This window comes from Caloenas nicobarica, chromosome 3 (assembly GCF_036013445.1).
Source record: "Caloenas nicobarica isolate bCalNic1 chromosome 3, bCalNic1.hap1, whole genome shotgun sequence".
NCBI lineage: Eukaryota > Metazoa > Chordata > Aves > Columbiformes > Columbidae > Caloenas > Caloenas nicobarica.
In genome coordinates, this window is record NC_088247.1 from 94,352,338 (window position 1) to 94,376,984 (window position 24,647).

At 37.5% G+C, this 24,647-nt stretch overlaps 2 protein-coding genes across 8 annotated transcripts in view; both read right to left on the bottom strand.

Moving 5' to 3' along the window:
- The window catches only part of LOC135986600 (cytoplasmic dynein 2 light intermediate chain 1-like), a 25,530-nt gene extending 6,859 nt beyond the window's left edge, over nt 1-18,671 (bottom strand). For 2 of the 4 annotated variants that reach the window (XM_065630734.1, XM_065630736.1), the window contains exons 1-12: nt 18,594-18,658; nt 17,745-17,862; nt 16,472-16,506; nt 16,004-16,073; nt 14,999-15,087; nt 12,694-12,880; nt 10,262-10,330; nt 8,819-8,896; nt 7,201-7,277; nt 6,775-6,845; nt 6,227-6,324; nt 3,564-3,656 (exon numbers count right to left, since the gene is read on the bottom strand). In XM_065630734.1, coding sequence (XP_065486806.1) covers nt 3,564-3,656; nt 6,227-6,324; nt 6,775-6,845; nt 7,201-7,277; nt 8,819-8,896; nt 10,262-10,330; nt 12,694-12,880; nt 14,999-15,087; nt 16,004-16,073; nt 16,472-16,506; nt 17,745-17,862; nt 18,594-18,640 — 1,032 coding nt within the window. In that variant the 5' untranslated portion in view covers nt 18,641-18,658. Of the gene's footprint in view, nt 1-28; nt 96-3,563; nt 3,657-6,226; nt 6,325-6,774; nt 6,846-7,200; nt 7,278-8,818; nt 8,897-10,261; nt 10,331-12,693; nt 12,881-14,998; nt 15,088-16,003; nt 16,074-16,471; nt 16,507-17,744; nt 17,863-18,589 lie in introns of those variants that run through there. The other 2 variants (XM_065630737.1, XM_065630735.1) reach the window with 2 other exon arrangements.
- Nucleotides 18,672-23,425: 4,754 nt separating this feature from the next.
- LOC135987108 (pleckstrin homology domain-containing family H member 2-like) overlaps nt 23,426-24,647 on the bottom strand; it is a 53,926-nt gene continuing 52,704 nt past the window's right edge. For 3 of the 4 annotated variants that reach the window (XM_065631795.1, XM_065631797.1, XM_065631794.1), the window contains one exon: nt 23,426-24,586. In XM_065631795.1, coding sequence (XP_065487867.1) covers nt 24,404-24,586 — 183 coding nt within the window. In that variant the 3' untranslated portion in view covers nt 23,426-24,403. The remainder of the gene's footprint in view (nt 24,587-24,647) is intronic. The other variant, XM_065631798.1, reaches the window with a different exon arrangement.

The window sequence follows — 24,647 nt, forward strand, 5'->3', positions numbered from 1 at the left end:
TAATGAATGAAGCTGCAGTCAAACATCCAGGTGAAAAAGGCCCAAGTGCCTATTTTGACTATTAGCAGTACAAGGTGTAACAGCCTAGCTTAGACCTCAAAGAAAGAAAAACCTTCAAAAAACATCTTAGTGTATTGACCTCTCTGCTAGAGAGCGCGATTCGAAAGGAAACAGAGCAGCCACCCCATGTGCCATCTCACTGGCACAAACATTTAGAAGGAACTAGGGAACAAGACTTTCAAGCACCCACAGATGCAGGAGGTGTATGTGCAGCTCTAATCGACAATGTTATTTTAAAAGATCTCACTCCTATTCGAGTTATGTGTGTACCTAAAGTGAAATTAAGGGGACATTAAAGCATCAAAAGCCAAAAAGCTGGCAGAGAGTGGAGAGAAATGGATGACAAGTTCGCCATATTGTTTATGTTTTATGTGAACTGTATGAAGAGTTTACAGCAAGCTACAGGTTTACGGCCTAATAAATATAAAGAATGAATGTTTGTCTTGAATCTTGAAAGCCCTGCAAAGAGCAGAAAATTCCAGTAATTCCAGAGAGAACTTGCTAGTTAAGAAATACATTAAAAATGTAAATTCCAAAAAGGTCCCTGGCGCTGTATTCTCTCATAGCTTAACTCCAGAGAATGAAAAAGTAGTAAACAATTGCAACAGCACTATTTGATATAAACCTGCACATTGCATGTCTGTGGGGTGAGAACTAGGAAAAGAATTCTGAAAAGACATAGTTGAGAAAGAGATGTGCTCTATCCTGAACAAAGCTACGCTGACTAAAAGAGAGCCTCAGTGAGCTTTCCAGAGCAAAAGGTCTACAAATGGCGGTACATCTCATTGTTAACTATGAAATACTAAGGAAGCAAAATAATCTGTCTAAAAGAAAACACTCTTGTCACACAATGCTGCTGAGCTGGACTCGCAACTTCTACAGCCAAAAAGCATATCAGATAAATACTATTAATAGCTGACAGCTGGTACATGAGAGTCAGCCAGGTACTTTCTTGTGTCTAATTTTATATTTGAGATGTTAACCTTTTACTCTGCTAGAGTGTACAAACTCTAGCTGCAGACAAAGTCTTCAGCTGAAGTCACCAAGTTGGAATTGACTTAATTAAACTCTGTATTACCACAGTTAGCTATAAATCTATTGCAGTATCATTGAGCAGTTCTGACCAAGACTGAGTCAGTCGGTCACACTAGTTCATCTGTCAGACCCAGTGACAGGGTCTATATTTTCTTGTTATTGCTATACTTTTGTATTTATTTTTTCTTTAAAGCTTATTTTTGAGATAAACAAGCAAACTGGTTATCACCTAAAGTCCAAAGTGCCATACTAATTAACCGGAAGTAACCGAGAAAAATGATAACATGCACTTAAATGCCGTCAAAATATACACTGTTGTCATATGAAACTTTCATTTTGGGTTATCTCCCATGATTTCATTAGCAATGGGTTGCAGATTAAACACCTTAATCTACTGTTCCTCCTACACAATAGACATCATGAGACTCTATAAAGACTGTCAGACTTATGATGCATTTAAAATGCTGCTTTAAAAACAGGATTTTTGTGCCACTTTTCATATAACTGGGAAATCCAAAGGCACTTCAAGACTCACTGCAACTACAGTGTTCCTTTCTTTTAGATGTATATTGCTATCTTGGTGTATTTCAAATCGAATTAAATTCTTGGCATATAGAACATTTAAATAACGGACAAATAATCTTGCAATAATTGAACTTCATGATAGAGTAGTTTAGGAAATAGCTGTAGATAACAAAAGTAGTTTTTTCTTTGATGCTCAAATTACTTGTAGAAGTCTAACTAAAAGAAGCTACACTGGTTTGCAATGCCCTTGAACAGATTAAGATTCTAAAAGCCTGCCTCTTTTCTTTAAAAACAGAAAATCAGTCTTTTCCTGTATGATTTCATCAACCCATACCAGTATCTTCTTTTGCAAGACATAAGTATTATCTAAAAATAACAAGCCTAGAACACCACATAGTTTTTTTGAGATATACAGATATACTGAGAATGAGATTACATTATAAATTCCAAAAGCAATGTGCTTTACAGACTTTAATGCTTTCTAATACTGCTCTTGATGTAACAGAAGTTCAGAACTGATGCCTACACTAACAGGATATTACAGGTAATGTGCAAGTTCAAAGACTGCAGTGGATTCTTGAAATTGCTTTATTCTTGTACATTATTAATGTGTTTCTTTGGATCAGGTAACTACAGGTTTACTGCCTTATGCTGTCTAACTAAACTCTACAAAAATGCGATAGCAGCATTAACCTAATCCTTTGGCTTTCAAAAAGATGAAATTTGCCATGGTATTTTAGGGTTAGTTGAGATTAACTGCTGTGCAAGTCAATAAAACTGCCTTTCATCTTAAGAGTGCGGGTCTGTAAAAGCATGTAAGATCTCGATTGATACAATCCATCGTTTTAAGCACTGTTAGAAAAACCTCCTTTCACTGCAGTAACTTGGTCCACAAAGGCAAATGGTATGTGAATAGCCCACGTTTAAGCTGTGAGACTGGCATGTTTCTCAGACATTCTAGCAAAGATTTATCCGTGTGTGAAAAAAATGAACCTGTATGAAATACAGAGTTTCCAGAATACGTGATAGTTCTTCCAAACAAAGAAAAATACATACATCTTGGACTGATTTCAACAGGCACATACCTATGATATTGATGAAGACTATATACAGTATTTTTATGCGTGTGATGTTATACACTAATATCTATTAATATAAGGCAATGCTCTAATCTTTGTCTTATTTGTCACAGAATTTTTCTATGAAATTAATTCACCACCCATGTAGGGAAATGCAGAAACACTTCAAAATTAATAAGGAGAAAAAGAATACCCATTTCCCACTAAAAGTCTTTCGTGGAATTCAGGGTTTAAGCCAAGTATCACTATGTGGAATAATTCTGTTCACTCTAAGACAAAACAGACACAGCCTGCAAACTCAAGTCACAAAGAGTCAAAAATGCTATCATCTCAGTACCTTTCCAGTTCCAATAAAAACTTTCGAAGGAAAAAGACAAAACATTTAAATAGTAAACACCCCTCACCCTAAACCTTGATACCGCTTCCTAGGCTTTCTGGTAGTCAACACCAAAATGAGAGCACAGGGTGCAGAAATGAAGAAATTACTGCCAAGAAAAAATTGCAGCTTTGCTTCAGCATTATTTTAGTGAAATAATTCTGGAAGAGAGCTAGAGGGAAAATGTGATTTATTCATTTCTAAAGAAACTACAAGAGCCCAAACTTAGAGATCTAACAGTGCTCTACTGGCTTAATGTCTAGTAATGGGAAAAAACCAAAACCAAAACCAAACCAAACAAAAACAAACAAACAAACAAATAAAAAAACAACCAACCAAAACAAAACCACAACTACTAAGCTGAAAACTAAAGTTGAGGTTATTTAAGGCCAAAAAGGGCACTACAAGTATATGCTACAATTATTTCAGCAATGCTGGTGGTTCTGGAACACCTGACTGTGAACAGCAATTGGTGAACAACCACATACCTGGTTTTTCTGAGCTCTCATGACATCGACTTCATACTCAGCATATTGTGAATTCTGTGCAGGGTCCTTGGTATCTTGTAAATCACAGGAACTCTAAAAGGAAAAATGACAAAAACCCAAATGATACATTTTATCTTCTGTTCTTTTAACAAGAAAATGCCACGCTGTAGATCTAATGCAAGTATTTACTTTTAATACAAATGTATTAAAATAATGCATTTATGGAAGAACTCTGTGCTATAGGATACAGATTAGATTTTTAAAAAAATCTTAGATTGGTAAAATGATAAGAAAGTAATAGTGCAGTTAGATCTTAAAGGAAAGAAAATATTCTTATGTCGTAGTTGTTTATTATTCTCTCCTCAAAAGGAAAATATCCCCATGACCTTTGGGCATAGTTAGGGTTACTCTTGCTAAAGCATTTAATACTCAAGACTAGAATTCAGTTCCAGTTGCCAGAAGCGTTACTTCAAGGGCTGAGAAATTGATTACTATGTTTTTGCCAAATACCAGAAATTTCATTGATTAACACTGAGGGAACTATAACTTCAAGTTTACTTCCAAAGAAGAAAATACAGTAATATAAAGAAATGGTATCAAATAAAGAATTTTTATAAATGATGTCTTGCACCTTTCTCCTTACTCCTAAAAAATGGAAAGTAGCAAGAAGGCAATCACACAAATGTCAGAATAAAATAAAGCAGAATTATAATTATTATTAGATGAGGCAATGGAAAAAGAAATTCACAATGCGTGAAAACAGCTTTAAAGTTTAAAGCATATTTTGGAACCAAAACAGAAGATCGGGAATCTACTTGGCAAATCTTTCAGTCTTCTTTAATTAGACTGATACCTTAGAACATTGATGGAGCTTGCAAGATAAGAAATGCATTTGTTTCTCCAGCTGTTTCATGGAGAGTTCAGAGTTCAAGAGTTATTGGGGGGGAGGGGCTGGGAATGTTAGCTTTTTGTGTTTTAAAAGGCTATGAGCAAAAATAACATGAAAAAGTCCTGTACAGTTTCTGAAAGTAGGGTTTAATCTTTATCATGCTGGGGTATCCTGAACTGACAGCGGCATTTTAGTGATAATTTATTCTGGTCATAAACCACCAGAAATAATTTGTAAGTTTTGATATGTAGCAGTCGAGTGAGTGGGAAAGGGTGAATTCAGACTCCTCACTATGAATGGAAATCCACAGACTGAAAACTAGAAAAAACCCAGTTTGTGCACCTTAATTTGAGGGAGTTTCATAGCCTGATTGACTTCCTTGCCTGCCCAGGTGAGCTGTAGGGCAGGAAAAGGACAAGGGTAAAGAAATGTGACACAGTATAGTACATGAGGAGAAAGCAGTGGCCTCTATTTGCTCAGGTCAAATAGAAAAGAATTTTGATTTCCTAACAGCAGCAAATAGTTCTATTGAAAAGAAGTATTTGGGGGTTTGCCTCTTGGGACCAGAAACTTCTGAAATATGTACAAGATTTATCACTACATAGGTGCCAAGGGGTTCTAATTACCTTGCAAAGCCAAACAATTCCCATAGCAAAATGGCAGATTTTGGCAAGGAACTCTTAACACACTTGCCTCATTCAAAGCCTCATGCCCTAGGAGATTGAGGTAGTTTGCTGCAGCCACAAAGAGCTCTCTTGGAACATCAGTGTCATTTGGTTTAGGCATTAGGGAATATGTCACCCTAAAAAATTCCAAAAATGTTGAGTATAGCTTGTCTCTCAATATAACGAAAGGCAATGACATAACTCCGGAAAGAACAAAGGGTTACATCGGTACTTTCACTATTACTAAATGTAGGAAGGTGGCTGAAGATGTAGAAGCTAATAATCAAAGCACCACTACGTGTCTTTTAAAAATGTATGAATTAGAAATGTTGGAAGAAATGGGACTGCTAGGTGAGACCGAAATTCCAGTCTCTGGACTTGAAAGACAAAAATTGGTAGTGCTATTATTGAGGCGCGGAAATGACCTTACAACCTTTGAGATTGTAAAGAAGGTATGTATTTACAGCGCTGGACACATGGGGGAATAATTCCACCTAAGACGTGTGCAAATTTCCAGTAGCTTGGTTATATGCTGTAAAGTGTTACATATTCATGAAAGTTCTAGGAACGCCTATACATATTCATAACCTGTCCTGAGAAGGTGGTTCTTGTTACAATGAGTTCCGGGAAATCATTTCCATAGTCTCCACCTCTGGCCCCTCCTGGTTGCACCTGCACAGTGATCGTGAACTGAGGTCTTCTTGTCTGTACACCTTCACCTTTGGCTTGGTGTGCTGAGTTGGCTGGACTCAAACTGCTGAGTTGGTTAGAACTGGCGTATCTCCTGTCCTGTGCCCAAGTTTCTGTTATCTAGTTCACCCAAGGATGCACCAAGGATGCACCCAAGGGTTTTTTTATCTTTGCAAGGCCTGTGAAATCGTCAGTGGACTCTTGTTTCTCTTACAAGAAGTTACACAAAGCTAAGCAAGGCTAGACAATTGTGATGTGGGTTAAGGGTTCTAAGTGTCAATTGTGATGTGGGTTAAGGGTTAGGTCTCTAAGTGTTAGCTCCTTAGTTCTTTAAGTGCTAGTTAGTTAATTCCCTGTATCATTATAATACTACTACTCTATGAGAAAAGCAGCTGTGCAGCAGACATGTAAATACCTACCTTGGGAGGAAATGTTTTCTCAAATACTTTTTTCCACAGTTCCAATGGTGTGTTTGCACGCATCTTTCCAAAATCACTGTCAGAGGCAGGTGGTGGGCCTAACGATTACAGCACAGCACAAAGTAATGCAGGTATGTTGTCATAACAACATGAATTATCAAATCATTTTGGATAACGATCCATCTAATTTAATATTTTATCATCTACAGTGGCAAGCTGCAACAAGTTTGAAGAAACATCAATCTACCATGAGACAGGCTGACTGGTACTGTAGATGATATTTTCTTTTAGATCTAAGCTTGTTGGTACTTTACTATTTGAAGTTGTCCTGATACTTTATTAACCTACCTAACAAAACTGCACAAGTAATTCTCAATAATATAAATACTGAATTGTAATTTTAAACTTTCTAAGCCATTTCCTTCAATAATCTCTTAAAACAGATGTAAATGTGCTATAATTTAACTTCATTTTGTATTTGCTTAAAATTTCTTTCTTATCTAAAAAACAATTAAGCAACAAACACAACTAACAGGGAATGTCCTAACCTATTTGGCTCAGCGAATCCAGGCCTGCTGGTATAAAGAGAGGTTTGCTGTGATCCACTGATACAGACTTGCTAAACAGAAAAAAGAAAACATATGAAGTGAGTATTTAGCAATCAACGAAAAAAGACATTATTCTTGCCACGACTAGACTCTTACTGGGCTTTGCATACAAATACATGTAAATAAAAATCTAGTCAATTCTAGTGGTGACCACATTTCTAATCCATCATTTTGAGATGAAAACCAAGGAGTTATCACTGTCCTGTGCAGAGGTAGGCAGCTGAGACACAGGAGTAAAAGTCCATGAACAAGAATCTTTCGGAGATCATATTTAAGAAAAAAAAAATTTGGTGAGTAAGATACTTTTTATTAAGTGATTTTAGACTCTGGGTAAAACATTTAATAGTTAGGCAATAATTATGTTACCTTTTGTCATAGCCAAATGCCAAGTGATTAATAAGAACACGGGCTTTCAGCAGGAGAGCCTCAGATTTGCTGGTAAACTAAATAAATCAGAAAACAAAATATACGTTATGATCTTCCAGCACAGAAATATTATATTATGTCATCTACATAAAGGATTTCAGATGGAGCCTGTCTAATTCCTGACCTCAATAAATTTGGTATATGTTCACTGAATTTACTAGAATAAAAATCTCACTCTCCCTTTCCAAAACATGAATGTATTTGGCACTGAATATATAGATCAAGAAAGATTAAATGAAAAACAGCATAACTAAAGATTAAAGAATACATTTTAAAATATCGATTTAAAACTTCAGAAGTATGCATATTAACACAAATCTTTTGCTCAAGACTAATGAGTTATTAAGATTTTAAACAACATTAAAAACTATCCAGAATACTGTAAACATTTAGAAACGTAATGAATAACTATAACATTGTTCACATGTCATAAAAGCAGCTTGATAGTTGCAGAACTGCTACAGATTTATCAGAAAGAAGCTCTCAGAGTACCTTCTCCAACAGCGTACTTGCTCCTCTCTAAGGGCTTTTGTATCCTTACAGGTTCATGTTTGAGAAAAAAGTCAGATCCCTACGGTGGGAAATTAAATTTCTCCCATTCATTTCAATGTGAATCGGGATTTATCAGCCAAAGAGTTTTAGGCTCCTAGTTTTTCATTTTTAATTACAATAATGATTAAATACTTTAAAAAAAAAAGACAGTTGTATTCTCAGATAAGGAAAGATAAATTCCTGTGTCAAAGTACAAAAGCTGTACAATTGTACATGGGTGCTAAAGGACATGCTGTGATTATAACAATTTAAAGCAAACGTAAGTTGTTTGGTAATCAAAATATGCCACTATTAAGTATTATTTATTACATAAACGATGGTTGATACAATTAGAACCATCTTCTGATATAGAGAGAGCCCAAGAGGCAGCTTTCTTGGATTATGAAACTCAATGCATGTTTCTGCCTCCACTTTTGAGCTGCCAAACGAATCAACTTACACACCCATATAAATACTTCATTGTCCTCATGGTTGGCAGTTCCTACTCATTACTGTAAAAAAATCCCTGCCTTTAGTCTTCAATACTGCAAGTGTGGTAAGCTGGTATGCTTAAACTGCTGCGAGGATGAGCCCTTGGATGTCAGTTTTTACATTTACTGAAGCCACGTCACTAGACATAAGCTCATGCTTCTACCAAAAAGGTCACTCCTCTAATTCTATTTGCGGTCATCACCTTTTCCTGTCCTGCTTCCTTGTACCAAAAACATTTTGCCAGACATGCAGTGAACTCAACACAGGAACTGAGCTGGCTAACAGGCAACTATTTTTGTTTAGTTTTTGCTGATACTGGGAATGATGTAGTTTGTTTGTTCACAGGGTATATCCATTCATCCCTTCCAATACCTGTAACCCATTTGACAGATTAGCTCCTGAAGAAAGCTACTGTAAAACAAATTAAATCCCACTTTTTGTAAGGAGTTTTACATTTCTAGTTCTTAAAATACTGCTTTGTAAAACAAATATTGCTCATCTTCTCTATCTTTAGTTAGAAACTGAATATACACACCACTAATGATGCTCCGTAATAATGTGAAACGAATCGAAGTGTCTTGCTTATTATTTTCCTCATTTCAGAGTCAAAATTCTGAAAAAGTTCATATTGGAACATATACATAAGAAACAGAAAACAAAATATTACAGCTAGAACTTTTCATTTTTTGTATAAACTGCAATGCACTTAGGCTACAATATATGAGGCTTTCAGCTGTCAGCATAATTATATCTTAAGACAGAATCAGTAACAGCCTACCCTGAAAAGAAATGTCACAATTTCTCTGCTTCTTTTTTACAGAGGGAGGCTAATTCAGGCAATATGTTAGTTCAGAAAAAGTTTATTAATTTGGAATGTGTATTAAATTTTCAATTAATTTGTTTCATTTTGTTTCAAATTTTTAGAAGTAGAAATACTGCCTGATAGAAGAATAAGGATTTTTTTCTTTTTGTGAAAATATTTAACTTGCAGTAAACCTTTGGGTGTATGCTTACTAAATTCTAATACCTGCAAAATTTGAATAGTGCATAAAAATACCTTTTCATCAATTTTACTTTAATACAAGAGTATGGCTTTCCCTGGATGAAGTGGACAAAAACCTGGTGCCAATGAAGCCTGTAGGAGTCTGTCCATAGACCCCAATGGAATTGGGTTGTTATTCTGTGCTTACTACAGGAGAGTCACTGATGTGTAAAGAGGTCATGGCTCAGCAGAAAGCCTCGGTATGAAAGAAGGCACAACACCTTATAATAAAGAATTAAGTAACTCAGAGTCAGCCAGCTATCAACGTACTATGTAGTCGTCCAGAGAAGCAGAGGCTGCCAGCACGGCAGCTAAAAATCAGACAGATTGTTCTAGTTTCTCATGATCAAGTACTGCTTGAAAATTGAGTTTGCATTTCTTTGGATTTTTAAATGTCCTGGGAGAGAATCCCGCAATACTACGACATTTCTTTCCTCTTCTCCCTCAAAGATGCAATTACTCACTTGTCTCTAAAAACTCAAGAAGTACTTAAAAAAAAGCTTCCAACTGAAAGGATAGTTCACTGTTCATGCTGCCACGACTACCAAAAAAATCCGACCAGCTGACTTGAGAGAAGACTCTCTTTCAGTGCCATAAACTCACAGCTGCTGTCAGATGGGACACATGGAGCGGGATTTCTCTCATTATAAAAGAAAGTCAAAAACATCATGTTTTCTTGCTTCCCTCTTTGGTCTACAGCAACTTATATTTCAACATTTTCCAAGTACATCTCAAAAATCATCAGTCTGGGAGTGTTTTGTGAAGGAGTGACAGTATGCCTTCCATAATGCTGTTGGATGGAAAGGTTTTTTTTGTGGTAGAAGGCTGACTGGCCATATTTTTGTTCAACTGATTACTATTATATTACCAAGTTTTTAGTATTTAGAATATTTACTGAGAATCTTTTCATTATTAACAAAATTAAGTATTACTTACATGAAAAATATCATATTTGCTTCCAATTATCACCAAGGGTATTGGAAAAGGGTCAACTAACTCATAATCCTGTTAAACAGATATATGATAGTTGAGCAGTATAAACAAACTGTAGAAGACTGAAATTGTTAAAACAACTAAAAGGGGTTAAAATTAATTCACAGAAGACAAGGTCTATTTTTTCAAAACCTTAAGTTAGATGAATAAACTCTAATGCAATATCCATACCATATTCTACAATTTTCTCTTTTTTTTTTTTTTCATAAATAGTCAGGAAATAATTCCTCTGAGCAGTCAGAACACTTACTACCATAAAAGGGCTCTTACACTATATACTCCAGCTTCAACATTAGGTGCGAATGGAAGAGAGGAAAAACCCCATATATCCATAGAACAACTGCCAGACTGGATTAATGAAACTGGATCTTTGACACATTCCCCAGCCCTGCATCATATCCAGAGTAATACAGACAAAAGCTCAGGAAAATTAGACTGAATTATTTGCTTGTGCCACACATTTGTCTTCCCCACATCACATTTTCCAAACTCTTAAATAACGTTTAATGTGATTTTCTGATAAAGGTTTTAATAAGTAAATTGCAATCTGGAAGGTCTTCCTGTAGTCCATGTGAAATGAGACAATCTCTTCATATGTTCATGCAATTATTTAGCCAAGCTACTTTGGTTGTAGCAGAGGTTGACGTGTTCCCTTCTAAAGCCAGTTATTTCATATACAGGTTAGATGACAGCAAGAAGCTGCACATACTGAAAATCCTTTTGAGAGGAAAAATAATGGCTTCACTCATACACTGTCAAGGAAAAAGTTTTGAGCAAAATTATCATAACTTAAAACTGGGTGTATAAAATAGAGAACTGAAAAAAAATAGTTTTAGTTTCTTAACTAAGAAAAAATTAATTCAGGATAACATCAGAAACATTAAAATTGGCATACTGAACCCTAGTCATCTTTTGTCTATGGCATTAATTTTTGACTATGGACTACTTTAGGCATATCTAGCCTTTTTAAACGAGGTCTGCAATTAATAGTTGTTAATTGATACTTATGCTTTATCATCACAGCCACTAATTCTTTATCCAGGCCAACGGAATATATCTAATCCTCAAAAGAAACTTCGAAGAACCTCACCAGTTCCTGTTTATCATAAAAATATGTTTAGCTATAAAAAGGCAAATATAAATTTGTGTAAACTGTCATTTACTTTGACTATAAAAGACAGTATTTCCTCCCACAAAAATGGCATAATTTTTTTCTTGAATAATGATGAAAGTATAACATAAAGAGAACCAAGGAGTAACAAAGCATTTTGTTTCCATCCTTTCTGGTTTTGATAGTGAAGCCTGAACAGGAATTCTAGTTTAGAAGGTATAATTGTGTTCCCTACAGGGCAAGTATAACGAGTCTTCTCTTCTTAACAATTAATCCCATTATTCTTTCATTCTTTTTACTTACTAAAAAAAGCTTGCAGTTTTCTGATAAACAAGCCCCTATATGTAAACTTGACACTGTGGTCATGATTTACTGCCAAGTGTGCTGGTAGGCATTTTCTTTTTGTGAATTACCTCCTCTAAAAGTAAAAAACAAACAAAACAAATCAAATCATAATCTAGCAGCTCTCAAATCCTATACTGTAAATCCACTGAGTGTTGCCTATGTTACTTTCCCAAAAATGTTAAGTTACTTTTAAATTTTTGAGCTATATAAGCATTTTCTGTATTGCAGCATTTTATAGATGTTACAGTAACGAGATTTATGTGCCAAGTCTTTGAATTGTTGAATGCTTATTTATGCATTATATACACACAACATTTGCAGAGGTTTAATGCACAATGACTTTTCATTTCTATTGTGCATAACCTAGTTTAGCTTTTCCAGAGATTTAGTTAGCAATTATGTTTAAAGGACTGATGTTAACATTTCTGAAACTTTATAATTTAATTAGTTGTCAGATTATCAAAAGGCATTGAGTTCGTGATAGACATTTAAATAAATGCAAAGTATATAGTCATGTTGATGGCTGTTATAACTATATTCTTTGCTTAAATTTCTACCTTCAGCTAGTCTCTTGCTAGATGACTTTTGTACATTCTAGTTTTCATCTTCATTTTAAAAAGATGAGGGGGAAAAAAAGCAAACTGCTACTCTAAAACTATTTCTTTTGATTGGTGTAACATGCCATAACAATCACATTAGATATCTAACAAAAAGATATAAGAAACCTTCTTTCCTTGTTTCTGCTCTTATTGAATTTTTATTAAATTGCTATAATTTTCCAGTGAACAGGTTCATCTACATCAAATGGATTTTCAGTCATGCATAAAAATCTAAAAGAGTTGTTTATGATTTGTAAAAGCATTATCTTTAACTGTAAAAAGGCCTGTGACATCTGGAGAAAATATTAGAAGTAACTTACTGGATGATCCTTCTGCAGATTGTTCCGCATCCTCTGTTTAATTTCAGTAGCTACTTCAGGATCTGTCTTTTCTAGTTTGGTTAAAATTTTGTTCACGTGGTTCCTGGTGACCTGCAGAAGTTTCTCCATAGTAGTCCAGAGTTCATTAGGTTTGGACAAATCCAGTACAAGAACCGCAGCAAATGACCTATGAAAAAGCCATTATTTGGTCAAATCTTTAGCACGTGAGACAATTAACATTTTCATATACAACCATACCTGTAGTACAAATGGAGAAAGGAACCACTGTGAAAATACAAAAGCTAAGATAGAATTAAATATGCTGACAAAGGGAGATGGCTCTTTTAAGGCTACTCTGAGCTCTGAAGAAACCTTTCCATTGTCTCTTGTTCAGAACCGTTACTTTGGCCACTTTCCACCAGAGGTTTTGGGGGACTGTATATATCAAACTTTGTTTCTGGAGACTTTCTTTCAAAGCAGTAAAATACAAAATATTCTGACCCCATTTAGCTCCCTCTTCCTGCGTGACCAGGTGCTTTTACTACCATGTGTCCCTGACATCTCATAACTCCACAATCCCAGATAAAGCCATGTTAGCAAATGGTTAGGATCTTTCCTAACCATTACTGTATTAAGAAGTTCTCTACTTTTGTTATTCTTTTTGAAATGGAAAAAACTGGTTAAGGGCAGTATTCTGTGCCATGGACTGTGCTAATTAGCTGGAACATCCCATGAACGCATGAGAAAGTCTTCTGCAATATCAATGGAAGAAGCCAGAGTACTCAAGACATACTTAGCAATTACCAGGTGGATTATGATGAGAAATGTTTACATGTAACTCCTCTCCTCTCCTCTCAAAACTCTAACTGCATTAAAGTGCAACTGTAAATAAGAACATCACAAATGCAGCCACTTGACTGGATGCAATCATTCTTTCACATTCCATCCTGACTTGAAAAAAGGGGATTCCAGACAGGAGTGGTATGACAAAGACAAAGCAAAGTAAATGTCCGATTTCCCTTTAAAATGCTGTGGGAAAGACATTTGGTGAAGTGTCTCTCGGTGAAATTAGATACAGTTCGTGGAACTTTTAAACAAGCAAATTGCTTGACTACAGACAGATGAGAAAAACAGTGAAAAGCACTTATATTGAAGTTGAAATGGTAGAATTTTTGAGTAGTATGTTTAAATATTGCCTTATAAACACAAGTGGTCTTAGAGAACAATGTTGCTGTCCTATCAAAGAATCTTAAGATCATGCACATTCGAAGATTCCTTATCGGTAAAAAAGGAAGAAAAGACTGATGGAGGTGGAGCTCAGTAAAGTTCATTTAGGCAACAATTGAAAAATTATAGTTGATTTTTTTCCCCGAAGCTCTTCACATGCCAGAAGTGTTTTTTTAATCTGTCTTGGTCTCTCACTAAATAATGGCATTATCTCAAGAGCCAAAACAGTAGCAAATGTATGCGATAAAAATTGTATCCCTCCTTTTCTGTATTTTTTTCACAGAAGGCTCACTACCAAAGAAATAAAGCAATGCGTCGTAATACAAAACACATCTTTTGATCCTTTTCTCTTCTTCCCCTTTCAGCTTGATCTTCCCTAACCAGAAGAAACAAAATACATCCCCCCATTACCTTCTCATTTCTTCATGCATTTCTTCTTCCTGTGCTATTCCATCACTTTATGGCTTTTTCTCACTGCATTCTCTTAATCCTCTCTAAATTCCTGTTTCCTTTTGTCTTCAAATGATTTTAATAGTTTTAGTCCCTCTCAGAATCATGATCTATCTTGGATGGTCTCCCTCTCATCAGATGGTTGCTTCACTTGCCAAAAATCCAGAGGGTTGGTTTTTTTTTTTTTCCCCAAATTTCTGTCTTTTTTTTTTTCCACCCTAAAATACTGCCTCTCAAAGAGACAGCATCAATTTTTGCATACAGAGGTAGGAAGCCAGATTTTTTTTTGTATGCCCCCAAGCTGCTTTTTCTACTCTTTCCCTGAGCATAAACATACTATGTCTTCTCTTTTTCTGTATTTCTTTTCTATCTACTTAAGGCAAACCTATTTCCTTCATGTTATTGCTTTCTCTTGTAGTTGGAGATTGCTAATAACGTGGCTTATTAGAAGAGAATCATGAAAAGGAAGGTCAAAGCAAAGGTATCAGTGGTATTACAATGATTTTTAGCAAATAATATAAATGCTCTTACATTTTGAAAGAGTTTTCCGCAATAAAAGGTCTAGAGATTTACCTATGTGTGAAGGATACCTGAAATTAACTTTGGAATCGTGATATTAATCACTTACCTTATGTTGTTGCTGGTAATTGGTATTCGAATCAGTTCCAGTAATGAGGTTCCACCACCCAGTTCCCAAAAATGAGATATATCTTTAGCCTGTAAAAGAGTTTCTTTATGTCAGAAATGTTTGCTTCCGTGCAACACCAAGCGAAAATCTTAACCTGATAAACTGGCTTTTCATGAGAGTGACTTAGAACAAGAGCATATATTATTTCCTTAGTATTTTCTAAAAAACAAAACCAAACTAAGAAACCCCTATATTCAAGAAATCTCATTACAACACTTAGGAAAGACTCCTGGCATGCCTCTGACTGTCTCGATAAATGACTACAGTAGAGTAAAAAAGCCAGGAAGCAGCATGATTAATGATAAACGTAAAAAAAATCAGGTGCTCTTCCCTTTCTTTTTGTTTATTGCAGCTCAAGACTAACGCTTTTTGAGAGGTTCACAACTGGAAAAGTAATGAACCTCTAGCTTTGCATTTAGTTTCTGGGAAAAGTTTTGAGTGATTTTGATCTTGCAGACAGAGTCAGATTTTCCACTCCCTGCTTCAGTAGGAGAAACAGCAACTACCCGCAGCAATAGTTATTGCTGCTGGGCAGTGTTGTGCTGTGATGGGAATAGGTTCAATATTTCTGATTTAACATCCTCTAAGATGACCGCTTCTCTCATAAAAATGTACTCATTTAGCATTTAAAAGACAAAGTTAAATGCATGCATCCTATGTTATTCAAATACGACAAACAAGGTAGTTTTTATAAATTAATCTGATTGTTTTGTGTTATACTTTAGTCTTTTATCTACTGCCTTTTAGTGAGAGGGAAAAACATATTACAGATTAAAATAGCAAATTATGCTAGCTAATTTTAATAAAATTATATTTTAAAAAACCTTTTTGTTTCACAAACAATAAGCTAAAACTCCTAAGGTTCTTATAAATGAAAATAAAACGCGTATCATTTTTTACGTGAGTACACATCTATATAGTAAACAATACTTTCCAGATACTCACTGTATTTTGTCTCCTTGCCCTTCTTCCAAAAGTGTATTCCAAGGCTAATGTTGGCTTTGGAATCTCTTCCCTATGCAAGGAAAAATAAATTTGTTTTGTTAAGATCCTATAAATGAAGAAAGTTAATTCTACTATTAATAAACTATATTTATCAGTCAGTTTGGAATTTGGCTTAGAAACAGCAGTACAGAGAGGACACTTTAAGACAACAGGTCTCAGTTGCTGAGGACAAGAGAAGTAGCAGCATCAAGCTGAAGAGATGGACGTTTAAGCTCTCTAATAGTGGAGAAGAAGGACTGAAGGGGTCAGATGACAGCTAGTAATGAAGGGAAATAAGTTTGTCCATAAGTGATCAACTGGTCACAGGAGACATCTGTACACATATATTATGACTTATCACACAGTATAACTATATATGAAAAATTCTAATCCACAGCTGAAAAATACTTTTAAAAATTTAACACATACCTCTCAAGACACCTCAGTATAATACTGGTCTTTCCCTGGAAATTAAAACCAAAGCAGAACCTTACTGTACTGTCATTAAAGCAAAAAAGTTGTATCACTAAATTAAACTCACTCATTTAATATTCCAGTAATAAAGTACCAGAAAAGTGTAAACTCATGTAATTGTTTGTAGCTTTATAGCGGAAACTTAACTGCCAACTTTCTGTCAGAATCAAGTTACACTACCATTATTACAATTATAAACTAATAGAAATGACAAATATGGTAATAGGAATAGTGTGCTTAAAATTAGACATTAGTGATCAACCTAGCCAGCTCTGTTAAACTGTTTAACAGCTTTTAATTATTAGTAACACGTTTATTTAATGTTTGGTTTCCACTGGAACTATATGATTACTGACGAGATGGAAATAAAAAGAAAGCTTAAAATACAAATAAACATACAGAAAAACATGTCTTTACATTGTTGGAATTGACACACTGAGTATCTTGCAACACGGAAGGAGCTAGCACTTCTACAGTGTACTCCTGTGTCCTTTCCTGTCTCAAAACCAGTGAATTTCAAGTAAATCTGAAATCAGGTAAAGTCACTCTATTTTCTCTGAAAAAAGTATTTTAAATTGTTGATGAGAGGTTGCACATATACCAATCATTCTAGAAAAAAAAAAAAAAAAGTATTCTTAAAAATATTGCTCACTTGGTCACAGGCAAATATTTCTTTATTTACTTTACAACAGAAGAAAAATATGAAATTACTCATGAACAAAGTTAAGGACAATGAGTTAAAACAATCTTAGGCATGTGGAGTCATGATTTTGCAATCACTGGTAAGTCATGTTCAAATCGGTCTGACATAAACACAAACACCATTCACAGCAGGATGCCAATTTACAACAAAATCAGTATCAATGCACTGAAATTGGATTGTTACCAGTTCAAGCTTTACAAGGGGAAATTTGACATGTCAAACAATTGAAGTGAGTAGCATTATTTGTAATAGCTACTTTTAAAAAGATTAATTAAGCCAAACCCCAGAGAATTAGCACATATTGATAACAACGGTTGACGTTTTGGTTCTACAAAACCATAAACTTGAACTTCCGAATTGTAATAACGTCTGACTGGTCCACACTCTGTGGAACGCCCACTCCCTGCAGAATCAGAACATATTTTGTCTTTAGAAGAATTAAGTGGGCCATATACTTAGCATATAATTTCCCCGACACAAACTGAGTTCAAAGAAGGCATAGAATCATCTAGTATTTAGCGTTACCCCATTTTTGTTTCCCATAAATAATATTGATTTTTCCCAAACTTCCACACTCTTGCCGTCTTCACCGGGGTTTTCTCTCTTCTCCACTTCAGCTATTGCAAGATCCCATAAAGTGCCACTAGTCGGAAAAAACAGGGTGTCACTAGAGAAACACAATGGAGGCTTGACCATAATTCCTGAAAATATCTAAATCGATAAATGAAGGCTATTGCAACCACGTGATTATTATTAGTATTCTTAATTATTGTTTCCTGTTATACACACTCTGCTTACCAAAAGCGCTTAACGAAACTGGGTTACGTAAGGCTCGTGAGGTAACGCTTCTGGTACACGCCGACTGAACGCCAGTGGTGCGGCGGGAGGCTTTGTTTGGGCACGTTTAAAGGTTTTAAAGGGGTTTTTTTTAAGTTTTTCGAACGACTGCGGCTTTCCACATGCCGCGGGCCGGGCCGGCGGCCTCTGGGGCCGGGAGCTCCCGGGCGCCGGAGCAGCCGGAGGCGGGTCAGGGGGCTCGGGGGGCTCAGGACCTGCCCTCGGTGTCCCGGGGAAGCTCCTGCCTGGGGCGACGATGGCTTCTCCTCCTCAGGCTCCCCCGTGGCCACCTGCGGGGCGGTGGCTCAGGCCTCCCCCTTCCCTGTGGCGTCCCTAACAGGAGCAACCGGCTCCTCGCACCGGGCGCGCCCCCATCCCGGCCCTCGCCTCGACAGCGGCCGAAACGGCCGCTTTTACGCCTGCCTGCCTCCCTCCTTCCCTCTCCCAGGCTGTTCCCCCCGGCCGCCGGCTCCTCCTCCCCAGGGCAGCGGGGGCGAAGCCCCTCGCCGAGCCCGGGCAGGGCTCCCCGTTACCTGCCCTTGGGCATCGCTCCTCGGGGCCCGGGCCTGGCTCCCCGTCGCCATGGGAACCGCGCAGGGCACGCTGGGAGGTGTAGTTCCGCGGCGGGGCGGAAAGGGGCGGCGGCCGCTTCCCAGCGGGGCCGCGCCGGGGGCGGTACCGCGGCGGGCGGGTCGCTGCTCTCGCCTCAGCGCTGCCCGCTGCCGGCAGCCGGGAGCAGCGCGGCGGGCGGGGGCTGCTGTGCCTGGGGGCTGCTGTGCCTGGGGGCTCCGCCGCGCCCCTGAGGTGAGCGGAGACCCGCGGCGGTTCCGCCGCAAGGTCCCGCTCGCCGCCGGGGCCCCGGAGTTGTTGTCTGGACCCCGCAGCTCGAGCTCTCACGTTCTTCGGGTGCTGAAAATGGCGCCCGGCCGCACTAGCAGGGGGAGAGGAGCTGGTGTGAGGGTGGCGGAGTCAGCGAGCCCTTGTGAAGAGACAAAATACTTGAGCGGGGGAGAAAGTCGGGCGTGCATGAACAAGTCATAAATGGCGGGAGTCTGATTTTACCTCAGCCTCATAAACTCGTGCTCCCCACGACAGCTTTGTTAACAGCGGAAGGAATGAAGCGCGAGAGTTAACCACCCCCGAGTAAGTGAACTGGTGCACAAGAAAAGCACTAATTATTTTGTAGTTACCGGGGCATACAAGTCAACCATCACAACTGTAGCTAAGTTCCTGTAACAGCAGACAGGCTAGGTTATTTCAAATAAAATCTATCAGAGATGAAATCCGAAGATCATGTTAGGCTTAGATTAGGAATTAGGATTTAAAAGGTGCAGTAAAACCGTGGGACGACCCGGCATGTCAAGGGGATACAGAATGTGGGTGATTCTCACAAGTCGAAAGTGTCCTGTGTCAGGGAAGTGACCTGTGGCTGCTCTGTGTGTTGGGAGACTAGAGAGAGAAAAACCTTAAAAAAAAGTGAAATCCTCTTATCTGTTTGATCAAAACCAGGAAAGTGGCCTCGTACATAATAATTAACTCAGAATTAATTTTAGCTGTTACTTCTTCCTTCCCCAAAGAAGGCTTATGTAACCTTCTACAGACCCTAAGTAATACTTGTTCTTTAAATAAGAATGTTTTCTAAGTTTATCTTGCATAATTACTCAGTTTCAGTTCCAGAAGCTTTTGTATGGTTATTTTCCCCCGCCTTTATTTAATTCCAGGTTTTTACCTGGGTTTTCTAAACTATTTGCTAAGCCCCTATGGAAACCATGGTCTTGCTAATTAAAATCCAGAAAGAAACTTCGTTGTTTAGTGTTGTACTGCGGCAGGTCATGCTGATGCCTTTCTAAGTGCATTTCTTCCATCAATTTCATTTCAACAGAACGCTTCTGATATCTTGGTATATGAAGCCAGTGCTGATCTGTAATCAGCAGTTAGAGGTGGTGAAAACCCTGGACAAAGCTGCTCTTGCTCTGCCAAAGAAAGCAAAACTAAGGTAGGAATTGCTCCTGACGCTATGGTCTAGGCATATGTTACCGCAAGAGCAAGAGTATAACACTAAAAAGCAAAGTATTTTTACAGTGATTTAATCACTGGCAGAGAGGTGGCAAACCTGGAAGATGCAGCCATCTGAGCTGGGGAAGCATTGTGTAAGGGCGTACAATTAATTACTGAACTCCAATCTGGAAATTAAATGCGAGATTTCGCTTTTCTAAGTTTCATCTGACTCAGTTTCATTTCCTTTGCTGCTCATGCCATAAGAAACTGTAAACATTTTTTTCTTCATAAATACTGAGTTAGTAATCGCCTTAGTTAAAATTACTCGAACTAATGGGTTGCACTAAGCAGTATGGGCTATTAAAGCTCTACCTAAGGCTTTAAGCTGTGCATTCCTTTATGCAAGGATGACTTTTTTCCTTCAGGACCTAACCTATAAAAACTGCATTAGTCTGCCAAGGAACTCCAACACCAAATACCTACCAGTGTTCTTTTATAGGGAAATACATGTGTCTATTTTAAATTTAAAGATAAACCAAATCTAAAATACCAGAAAACAACTAATTTTCTGGATTGTATTAAAAACTCAAAGCTTTATCATTTCCTACTATACTATAGGAGTAAATAGGTTTTGTTTTAGAAATGAGCAGTTTGCTTACTAATACTGCTGCACAAAAATTGACAAGGCAAAGTGATGTTCAAATAATATATTAATTTGCATTGCATACCGATTATTACTTCCAAGTCGATGTGATTGTTTATACAGACAGCAGTGATCTATCAGTTGTTGTCAAGCACAGATTCATTGACCATTTCTACTGATTGCTGTTCCTGACCACTAGCTCAAAGCAAGCACAAAAGATGTCCTGAAATTCATGATAGAAGGTGTAGTCTCCTTGCATGTGGCAACACATTAATCACATCCTAAGAATATTTTTACAACCTAGGTTCTGCAAGCCTGGAGTATGGAAAGTTCTTCAGTATCAGTCCCAGAGGTTGCTGCTCATTTGATAGCTCCCATTGTCTTATCGCTGCTGAAGATCAGAAGGTAACAAAGGTCCAATTCCTACGTGGGCTTTAGTCATGGATTAGGTACCACAGGATGAATTGTTTTGCTGGATGACTCAAGATTAAGACTGAGATGTGGATCACTCATAAGGCTCAGGCTGGGTGGGGAAGGCAGAACAAATATCTGCCTGGACTCTGAAATGTCCAGGTTTGTTGTTTTGCATTGCGTGAGATCCTCTAAGTAGCTCTGGAGCTAGATTAACATGGAGCAAGTTCCCCTGAGATTTGCGTAGCTGTGTTTGGAAGCCGAGCTTGAGTGTGTAAAAGACTTTACTTGTTTGCTCTATTAACTTAAAGAGAAGTGTCTGTTTGTGGAGGTTATTATCACTACAGAAACCTCACTCTTGCTAATCAAAATCATGAAAGAACCTTCATTGTTTAGTGTAGCATTGTCATGGTAACTGTGATTCTGAGTGCATTTATTTCCTAAAAATTAACACAGCATTTCTGGTAATGTGGCAATATGAGATGAATGGCGACCTATAATGAGCAGTTAGTGGTAGTCGGTATGGAAAGTGCTGCCAAAAAAAAGGGAGACTAAGGCATAGATTGCTTCTGGCACTATGATATAGGGATATATTGCAGCAGCAAGAGCTTAACACCAAAAAAGCAAAGCCATTACTAGAGTTAGCTACCCAAAGGCAGGCAGGTCATACTCTACTTCACATATTGTATACTGCTTTATAAACCAGCTGGTTTTAAAGCTGTACATGTTTAAAAGACTCAGTCTGCACATCAGCTGTTTGTTTTGTGTAGCATGTTGCCTCCACATTTAACAAAAATTTTAAAAACTGCATGAACAAGCTTATGAGCAAAATGCTCCACTTTTTTGCCTTCTAATAGAACCTTACCTGCCACATTCATTTAAAACTGGACAATTAGGAAAGAATTACTAGCTGGAGTATTCTAGATTGATAGCTATCATAATTTCATGATGAAGATTTTTGTGTTTGTAAATTGAAGTTTCTAATCATCATATCTGAGAAGCTTTAGACTACGACCTGACCTGAGTAGAACTGATACAGTAGCATCTGTTTAAAAGTTTGCAACCCCCCTACTTTCCTCAAATCTCTGAAAGCTAACTATTCTGCTGATCGCAAAGGCGTGTTAATTGCTAGCCCAATTACACCATGCTATCTGCATCGCTTCACCTGAGGCGCTGCAAAAAAGATGCTGCAGTTGCCAGGGTCTCAGTAGCTTCCAATTCGTTTTCCTCAGTGACAGCAGGATATCAGCTGCCTCCTGGGAAGTAAACCTCCTGCTGCTGACCCTGCCGCCTTGAAAGAGAAGGATCTAGTGCCACAACCACCACCAAAGGGGAAAAGTAACCAGGTAGCTCTTCCTGCAGTGCAGATGTGAAAGCACCTAGATATAGTATGTTTGTTATTTGCTCGTAATTTTCAAGACAAAGCACTGGCCCATAGTACCTTTCATAAAATGGTGCTTGAGTCCTGCAGACTTAAGTAGCTGTGGCAGGACTTTGAGAGCTTTTGGAAGAAATGTATTTATCAAGTCAGCCTGCTAGTTTGTCTTTCCACTTTTTAAGAGCATGTTCTTTTCACAACAGTATCTCCCTTCCAATCTGTTTTAATTCTTCAGGAGGAAACTCCCTACATTCCATAGAGGGCAAACAGCTGAAAATTCCTTTTCTCTCAATATGAGTATGTATATATCTGAAATGTTTAAATGTCATAAAGGAGATTTTCAGCCTTCAAATATTAAAGTTCATCATTTTGAAATTACTTCAATTAATTAAAAAACACACAAACAAAAAACCGTCCCAAAAAACCCACCAAAAAACACACAAAAAACCAAACCCAAACCAACCAACCAACCAAAAAAACCCCGAACAAAACAACACCCAACCAACCAAAAACCACAACCAAAAAAACCCAAACACACAAACCAAAACAAACAAAAATCCCACCACATTAAAAGCTGGCAGTAAGGGATTAATGCTCCATGATCATTAGCATGAGCAGAAGCGGAAACTCTGAGATGTATATAAATCAGCGATTCATGTTTGACTACCTTCTCTGTGGTTGGATCTAAATTATCTACTAGAGTATGCTGTTGATCCATTTCAGAGACTGCAGAAAGTGGTTTTGTTGCATGGAAGCAAAAATGTGAGGATTGGAAGAGAAAAAGGGTGTAATTCTACATACTTGACCCTACGTAGCACTGAGGTTTGCAGCTGAAAAGGGCAACTGGAAAGTGCTCTCAGGTCCAGTAGTGCAGATGCAGCATTATGTCTTCAGTGTGCAAGAACATTATATTAGTACTATAATATGGAATGTATAGATAACAAATGAAAACGAAGAAGTATAAATTTCACAAAATATTATTCTGAATCAATGTATATACATTATACACATTATACATGGATTTTGTATGTCACATGTCTCCAAGTTTACTCACAATAGTTCAGGCAATGGCTTTCTGTGTTATTCTTGTGTTTTGAATTGTGAGTCATTCCTGCATCTGTGTTGTATTATTATTATTATGGACCGAAGAAGAAATTAGGTGTGGGATGTTGTTTAACAAAGCTATACTAAATACAGTGCCTGTCCAACTCCGATTTTTCCAAAAGGTTGGGGCAGAGTGGGATTATTTAGAAACTTACCAGACCAAGGCTGAAGATTTGCCAAGCAAAATAACTCTATAACAAAGGCCAGAATGTATCATGAGAATACTGTTTAAATTTATAATAGTTCCATGATGTGCTTATGTGGGTTTGTTTGTTTGTTTGTTTTTAAGGAGAGACAATTATACAAACCAAACAATTTGTTCTTTTTAGGCCCATGGTGCTTGTATTGCAAATAAGAAGGGATGCTGGAAGTAGAAAATACTTTGTGTTTGACTGTTTTTTCAAACAAGAATTCCTTTTCAAAATTAAGGTTATACAACATGTATAATTTTGAAAAATAGAGATGAAGAGTTGAAGACAATTTGGTCCCTGAGAGAATACCTAGAAAACGACCAAAACTCTATGTAAGGCCACCCTTCCCTGTCACTATCAATACACATTTATTTTTGAGCTGTAGGGACAAGTGACCCCTGATAAAACATAATCCTTAAATGAGCTCATCATCATTCCAGTTCAGGCCAGGGCTTTAATTAAAGGGCTTCTCCTGTTATATACCACTGAAGTGACTGTAAACCTGTCTGCCTTTCTTGTGGTTATGGACCTGCTTATGCTTTATGTCGTGTACATCAGAAAGTTTTCAATCAGTGTAGAAACACCCTGTAACAAAGAGGCATTATCATGATGCATAATCCTTTCATAACAAAGTGGGACATTTCGTTGGTCTGTTGTTTGCAAGAAGTGGCTGACTCCCCATTTCCTTGAGTTTCTGTCCACTCTGAGGTGTCAGTAATGCTGGAGCAGAGAGGTGATGAGCAGCTCCCTTCAGCTGATGGAAGTTGTTAATGTAGCTGGCAATCAGTAGAGTGATCTCAAGAATCTATAACAGGAACACATACAACTCTTTGAAAAATACAGTGATGTGTTTGCGGAAAAAATGG